This window comes from Colletotrichum karsti (genome assembly GCF_011947395.1).
Source record: "Colletotrichum karsti strain CkLH20 chromosome Unknown Scaffold28, whole genome shotgun sequence".
Lineage (NCBI taxonomy): Eukaryota > Fungi > Ascomycota > Sordariomycetes > Glomerellales > Glomerellaceae > Colletotrichum > Colletotrichum karsti.
This window is the reverse complement of record NW_024065928.1, coordinates 350,796-358,667: the sequence shown is the minus strand read 5'-3', so window position 1 is coordinate 358,667 and position 7,872 is coordinate 350,796. Positions and strand designations below refer to the sequence as shown.

Here is a 7,872-nt window from a genome sequence, read left to right as displayed (position 1 = left end):
CCCCCCCCCCCCCTCCCCCCCCCCCCCCCCCCCCCCGCGCCCCCCCCCCCCCCCCCCCCCCCCCCCCCCCCCCCCCCCCCCCCCCCCCCCCCCCCCCCCCCCCCCCCCCCCCCGAGCGAGTTCGAGAGAAGTCTTGTAGCAGGGGGACGGGTGATGGAGGATGTGATGGGACAGATGAAGAATCATCGTGATGATTACGGGTGGAGGAACACGAAGGCGTCCTCGTGTCCAGACCTATCACAGCAGCATGACACGAACCAGACTGTCGGGACTGGGCTTTGTCGTTGGTGGCGTACGTGAGTGAGAAGTGACGGGCTGTTGGGAGTTATGAAGAATTTCGGGGGTTGCGAGAGAAGGGAGGGGGGTGTGCGAGTGTTAGATACGTACGTTGACAGGTTTGTTGTGGAAGTTTGAGAGGCAAGGAAGTTGTTTGCTTGTTTGCAATGTAACTGCTAAGAAAGAAAAGGGAGATTGTCGTTGGATGGTTTGGGGAGGTGCCATGCGGACGCAACCGGGGCGGCTAGTCACACAGCGCCTTGACGGATAACGCGCCGTTGAGTCGGGATTGGTATTCTTCACAGTGTGTGGCTTGGAAACCCCGGGTTTGTGACGCGTTACGCTGCGTGTTTGTTTGTTGGTTGTTGGACGACTTTGGTGTGGCATGGTTGCCAGGTTTGAGAGAGTCGGGTTGCCGGATCTGGGACCAGTGAAGACCAATCTTGAACCCTTGACAGCGCTGGGGAGGCCGGGCCCCTCTGTCGAAGCAACATGAGGATCCCCCTGGTAATTGTGTATTGCAAATTGTGGTTGCATGGTTTGACGGGTTATTGAAGAAGAGGGTGGAGCACGTTGTTGGTGTTGTTGTGACGAGAATGTTTGCTTTCCTCGACAGGGTTTGGGAGAGGTCGGATTCTGCTTGGGGCGTCTCCACATCCACAGGGTTCTTGGGGATGTAGTTGTTGGTTCAAGGTTTGGCGACGCCTTCTGCAGATTGTCATGTCCATCAGCAGGAAGGTTGGTGGCTTGGGTTCTCGCATGCGGTGGCGTTGCTGAATGCACGTCGGGGATTGTTGTCAAGTCAGCATGGAAGCGTTCTCGAAGGATTCGATTATGAGTGACTGGCGATGTCTTCAAAGGGCTTGTTGGTATCGTGGTCGTGGCAGTGATCTGCGCTGGACCAGGCGACACCGCCTGCCCCCAATCCCGAGGAGATGGGAACTTTGGAGATTTGTGGGACGGCATGAGGGCTTGTACTCCGTCTGCTGGAGGACGCAGATGGTCTTCCTCGACATCGAATCTTGGCTTGCTGGGGGCTAAGTTGAACAGGGAGTGATCGGTGCTTGGTGATCTTGTAACGTCTGAGGAAGGATCGTGTTGAATCAAGGAGTCACAAGCGAGGTTTGTCTAAGCCCTGTTGCACGTTGACTGGCCGAAGTAACTGTGGAGTTGGACCAGAAACGGTGACGGAAGGAGAGTACCATAACTCACAAAATCACCAGCTCATTGGTGCCGTCATAATGATTTCTCTCCTTGACACCAACTGATACATTATTCCGACAGGGCACGAAGCGGGACATTCATTTCCCTTTGCGTTACTGTTGGTCAGTCGTTCGAGTCCAGCTTGAAAGCAAAAGATCAGAGCAGTGGACAGGGGCATGATATTCTTGCGGCGCAGCAGCAAGTCTACAGACAGAGCATCCGTTACTTCCCGACGTTATGCAATGGACGCATACGAAAAAAGTTGTCATTGTGTATTATCATAGCATTATGTTTCGTAGACTTGATGCCCTCGGTCTAAAATGAATGCTTCGCAACTGGCGAGTCGGTCATAAACATGATTCTCTTACCTCCCGTCTCTTGACTTCGTAAAACATATCTGCAGTTTCTAATCCCGTATCATGTGCATCATGCAAAAGGGGACTTGGACTTGCCCATCGGCTGCAGTCCGAAAATGTCATCGGACTTGACTGGCTTGCCCTGATCCTCCGACTCCTCGGCAACGACCTCGCCGAACAGGAACGCATTGCGCTCTCTGCTGATGTTGCCGGACGGCCGCTTGCGGTGGCTGCCCCCTGAAGTCGCCTTTGGTAGTTTCGGTGGTGTGCCTGAGTGAGCCGACTGGTCTGGTTCGAGCATCCAGGAGAAAGAAGATTGTGCAAGGGTTGACCGTGTTGGGATAGGGGGCTGAGGTCTTTGGACCTTTGGCGACGTAGTGCCAGACGCCGGTCTCGATATATGGACAGATGGAGTTTCTGACAGATGTCCCGCAGGTTCATCTGGGATGACATCCATCGCGTCGGGCAAAATTGGTTCTGGGTCTGCTGACTTGGGTCTCTTGTGTTCCGCCAAGGATAAAGTCGAGATGACATCCGTGACGCCCTCAGTTGCAACAGTGCCTCCGAGGACAGCACTATCATCGGGGCCTATGTCCATTGGAACGTCCTCTTGTTCTCCGGGTGGCGGACTTGTAATGTTCTCCAAGTCTGGAACCTCGATAGTCGAGTCCTCAAGATAGACCTTTACAAACTGTACCTTGGCCGCGGCCACTTCGACAAGTTCAAGGGTCTTAACCTTGTCATCCAAGCCGGACGTGGCCAAGGATCTCAGACTAGACACCGTTTCGTCTAGCATGTTCGCCAGTAACTTATTTCTCTTTTCCAAGGCGGAAATGGCTTGTGCCGCCGACTCATCGTTGAGTAGCTGCTTGGCCATGTGAGGAGTATAGCGCACTTCGTTGAGACCCTGCATGTTACGCTTGATTTCGCCCATCGCATCACGCACGGCCTGATTGATACCAAGCTTCTCTCCCCTCTCCAGCATCCCCTTGGCGGCACCTTGGAACAGAGCCTCCATGCCGCCCTGCTGCTGAAGGAACTTCGTGGCTGATGGTATGGGGGAATGGGGTCCTTTGGTCCGATGCCTGAAAGAAGAAAACGCTTGGCCCATCGGCGTCGAAGGTCGGGAGCTGCTGGCGGATGGTGTTGTGCTTGGCATCTTGCCCGTATACTTCAGGATGAGCGACGCCCCTCCAGACGTGTTCAAGTGGGTTCTGAGATAAACTGCATCGTCTACAAATGTGTGCGGGCCATGCGGGGCCTCAGGTGCTGGGTACTTCAGGAGCAATTGCAAACAAACAGAATAATCTGCTTCGAGTACTGTGAAATGTCAGCGGGGACGGTGAAGCCTGTAATGAGAAAACTCACAACTCCATCGGATTCTAATTAGCATGGCGACGCAAATGAGATCTATCAAGTTGAGTGATGGATCGACCGCAAACATGGTGTCCCAAAGCACGAGAAACTGGTCAAAGGGGAACTCGCGCCCGAACAGAAGGCGAATCCACCGGCTGGGACGTTGCTGTCAGTAACCCAACCGACAATATCGCCACACAGCACTCACATGAGAAAGATCTGAGGAAGAATCTCTATATCTTTGAGGTGATTCGCCAACTCTGGGTCAACTTTGGCCAAGCACACCTCGTGGATATGCTTGCTCTTCTCAACGATTGCCGAAGATTCCGCCCGATCTCTCGATGCGGACGCGAGCGCCGCTTTGGAAATGGAGTCTTTCACCTCATAGAACCCCTTAGCCTTCTCCATGATCTTCGAGAACATCGCAAAGGCATCGTGCTCTACGTACGCCGCATCGAGCACGTTCAACATCGTTCCATCGACCGCATCGCCGTTTGACAAGACGGCTTCACGATCAATCGCGTCTTGGTTGAGAACATGGGCGATCGGAGCCAATAATTCGTGCATGCCCTGGCGGTAGCCACCGCTGTTTGGATGTAGCTTGCAGTACACGAAAAGCGCGTCGATGATCATCACCTGAGTTCGCTCTTCCTGATAGAACGGTTCGTCTGGTAGGCGACGGACATCCTGCGCGATTTCTGCCCGAATGATCTCATCTTGTCGAACAGTATTCCACGGGGACTGGGAGACTTATGAGCTTTACGAGAGTAAGAGACGATGTCTTGGCAGGACTAACCTTTGGATCGTCGGTCAAAGGGTCTACGGCTACCTTGGCCAATTCCTCGGGATGTTTGATGAATTTCAGAAAATGATCGCGTTGCTGAGCATAGTAACTTCGTGATTCAGAGGTGTATTGAGACCACTCTGCGGTTTCGGTCGTCTGAAAAAGCAGAAAAGTCTAATAGCAGATCATGTCAGCAAGAGTTCACATGAGATGGGCCGCACGGAATTCACACTGACCTTCCAACAAACGGATCTACAACCCGATATACATGGACTCGATGGGCCATTGTACTTGACAGCGCGCTGCAAGTCAGGCAGAAGTGCAGCGTATTTCAACGTCTCTGCCCATCGCGTCCTGGAGATGGGATTAGTCGGTGACGATGATGTCAGGCTTGTTGTGATGATATGACGCGCGCACTTACTGGGCCTCGTCGAGAGTTCTCATCATGCACCGCTGGCCGACTGAACTCGGAAATGTATTGATTGATGAAGTTCAGAAGCAACGGGACTTACATCCCAGATCCCGCTTCAGCGCACTCTCCAAGAACCTCGAGCGATAGGCGTGAATTGTCGATGAAATGGAATGTAGTTAGTAAGGGTGGCTGGTGACCAACTAGCTCACTACGCCGAAGCTTGGGCCAAGTCAAGGTACCCGAGTGTGTAATGTCACAATTCAGTGTTCCTCGCTCCAAAGAGGGGCAGTTGGCAAGGGTCGCCTGCCGAAGTGGGTTAGTGGGGCCCTCTCAGTTCTCCGACCGCCTGCCCAATAAAAATAACCCCGCGATAAGTCATGTCACTGCCGGCGAATTTTCGTTCAGAAATTTTCGAAAATAGTTATTCACGATCAGTTGTCTCGATAGTCATCCATTCTCTCGCGACGAAAATTTGAGGATAGCTTACTTCGACCAATATCTCATATCCAGCACTTACAAAGTCGCCAAAATGTCCGCCTACGACACCTACAAGGCACGCCTACCCCTCCAAAATTACCCCACCATCGCTAACCCGTTCAGACGCCCCTTGACTCCAGGTATGCCAGCAAGGAGATCAAGGAGATTTTCGGTGCTAGAAACCGTCATTCAACCTGGCGCCAGCTGTGGTACTGGCTCGCTCAGGCCGAGAAGGAGACCGGCGTTGAGGGCATCAGCGACGAGGCACTGGCTCAGATGGCCGAGCACTTGACCGTTACGGATGAAGACTTTGAGGTTGCTTCCGTTGAAGAGAAGATTAGACGGCATGACGTGGTGAGTTTGAGAGCTAATACCTATGGTGACTGTCCAAACGATGTACTGACACTTTCCTAGATGGCCCGTGAGTGGAAGAATTCAATACATCAATCACAGCTCAAGTTGACGCGGTGCTTATAACAGACGTCCACGCCTTTGGAAAGGTCGCACCTGCTGCTGCCGGAATCATCCACTACGGCGCAACCTCCTGTGAGTGAAGATTGCTACTCGTGATTGAAATTCTGCCACTGACAAGATATATCTTAGGCTACGTGACCGTATGCCCCTCATTGCTATACCTATGGTCGCAGCCAACTAACAAAGGACGTCTAGGACAATGCTGAGTTGATTCTGATGAGGTACGCCTCTGTCGCAACAAGTATTGGAAGATGCTGGCTGATATTTCGCTAGAGATGCCATGGATCTTCTGTTGCCCAAGCTCGCCAAGGTCATCAAGAACCTCTCTACCTTCGCTCTTGAATACAAGGAGTAAGTTAACACCCTGGATTCTGGAGGCTGCAAACGCAATGAAGATGCCCAAACATCTCTTGCCTTGAGTTTCCGCCGTTGGGGAACTTGCTAAGAAGCTTCGCAGTCTCCCTACTCTTGGATACACCCACTACCAACCCGCCCAGCTGAGTACTGAACCCCTGAATCTGGAAACCCTAAGTTAGCTCTTGTTTTGATACAATAACTGACATTCTATTAAAGTTACCGTCGGTCGCAGAGCATGCCAGTGGATTCAGGACTTGGTCTGTACATGCCGTTTTCAAAGCGAAGCTACCAGGAACTAATCAACCTTCCAGACCAGAGATCTTAAGAACATTGAGACCCAGCGCAAGGAGCTCCGATTCCGCGGTGCTATGGGAACCACTGGAACCCAGGCCAGCTTCATGGAGATTTACCAGGGCGACGGCTCTGCGATTGATAAGCTCAACGATCTGCTTTGCCAGAAAGCCGGCTTCCCTTCTACATACGACATCAGCGTCCAGACTTACAGCCGAAAGGTGGATCTGGACATCGCCAACGCCATTTGCGGCCTGGGTGCGACGGCCATACACATGACTTCCGACCTCCGTCATTTGGCTACAATGAAAGAGATTGAAGAGCCCTTCGAGGCCGGACAGATTGGATCATCAGCGATGGCGTAAGTACCCCCCTCAGAGCCCCAAGGACATGGTCTTCAACCCACAATTGCGGCACCAGATCTAATGCAATTCACACAGGTACAAGCGAAACCCTATGAGAAGTGAACGAGGTTGGGAGCCCCATGTTTTTTGCGAAGTTTTCATAAACTTGTCATCTGCGAAACATCGAGTTCAATGTCGATGTCTTTGTGATGTCTTTGTGATGTCTTTGTGTGTCCCCACTCTTATTGACCAATAGGATAACAGCATTCATCCTCAGCCTTAAAGTAGCGACATCACAGTTGCCATGTGTAGCTAGGTGGTTGTGCTGTATCAGGCTGAGAATTACTGCTCTTATTCTTCTGGTTGATTGAAGACGGGTAGAGATTGGTCACGATCTATCGTACAGTATGGCTAACTATTTGTAGTCTGCTCTCTCGCTCGCAAGCTCCGCAGTCTGCCCAACAACTTCACCGATACGTACTCTGACCAATGGTTCGAACGAAGGTACGATCTGTCAACTCTGTCGTTTCACACGGACAGACATACTGACAGTCAAACAGCTTGGACGACAGTGCCATCAGGCGAATTGACATCCCTGGTATGTAGGAACTGTGTAGCGAGCATAACTGGACGCTGCGATGAGCTAGGCTGACATAGCAAAAGAGATGTTCCTCCTTGCTGATGCCATCCTTTTGGCTTTGGACAACGTCACCTCCGGCATGGTAAGCCCATCAAACAAGCAACCTCTCAATGCTGTTGCTGAAGAAGTTTAGGTTGTTTATCCCAAGCGCATTCATGCTCACGTTATGGAAGAGTTGCCTTTCATGGCCACAGAGGTATGTTTATATATGCGGTTTCTGTTTTTTGGTCTCGACCAGCCTCTATAACCGCATCGCGAGATTCTGAAACCTACGACGGTTGTTTTCGGTTGAACGGGGGGCCCCTTGGCATACCGTGAACCAGCTATCGATAGGAGCAGACTCCGGCCATGGATGAAGATCACGTTCTCTTCGAAAGATCTCTGCAGGCCACATCACTAATCAGGTCCAGAACATCATCATGAAGATTGTTGCCAAGGGCGGTTCTCGCCAGGACGCCCACGAGGAGATCCGCGTTCTCTCCCACCAGGCCAGCGACGTCGTCAAGAAGCAGGGTGGCAAGAACGACTTGATTGAGCGCATCCGCGCAACCGAGTACTTCAAGCCTGTCTGGGACGACCTCGACAACCTGCTTGACCCCACTCTGTTCATCGGACGCTGCCCCGAGATCGTCCAGCGCTACTGCGGCGAGGGAAGCCCCGTTGAGCAGGCCATTGCCCCGTACGCTGAGTACATCAGCAAGTCCGGCGCCGCTCAGCTCAACGTCTAGACAGGAGCCTTGCCTGTTCCCTTCACTGCGGGCTAGGCCCGTTTGGACTCGGGAGACGGGGAGAACTGGGTTGGTTTCACGGATGAAAAGTTACGTCGACGCGCGATAGGTCGGGCTTGGGTAAAGGCTTTGGCAAAAAGGAAGGCATGTCTTCCATTAAAAAGTCCATGGATT

At 52.4% G+C, this 7,872-nt stretch overlaps 2 protein-coding genes across 2 annotated transcripts; one reads left to right on the top strand and one right to left on the bottom strand.

Moving 5' to 3' along the window:
• Positions 1–1,905: 1,905 nt before the first annotated feature.
• Positions 1,906–4,029, bottom strand: CkaCkLH20_08443 (WD repeat domain-containing protein; the record flags this gene model as incomplete). Its single annotated transcript, XM_038891158.1, has 4 exons — positions 1,906–3,155; positions 3,204–3,346; positions 3,400–3,932; positions 3,988–4,029. 4 exons carry the CDS (start codon positions 4,027–4,029, stop codon positions 1,906–1,908), a joined length of 1,968 nt encoding a protein of 655 aa, XP_038743532.1.
• Positions 4,030–5,068: 1,039 nt separating this feature from the next.
• CkaCkLH20_08442 (adenylosuccinate lyase) lies at positions 5,069–7,698 on the top strand (the record flags this gene model as incomplete). The annotated part of the gene is made up of 15 exons (XM_038891157.1): positions 5,069–5,218; positions 5,279–5,285; positions 5,345–5,410; positions 5,468–5,472; positions 5,534–5,559; positions 5,612–5,689; positions 5,796–5,839; positions 5,912–5,952; positions 6,007–6,347; positions 6,427–6,458; positions 6,756–6,834; positions 6,891–6,928; positions 6,994–7,052; positions 7,104–7,166; positions 7,381–7,698. 15 exons carry the CDS (start codon positions 5,069–5,071, stop codon positions 7,696–7,698), a joined length of 1,347 nt encoding a protein of 448 aa, XP_038743531.1.
• Between the last annotated feature and the right edge of the window lie 174 nt (positions 7,699–7,872).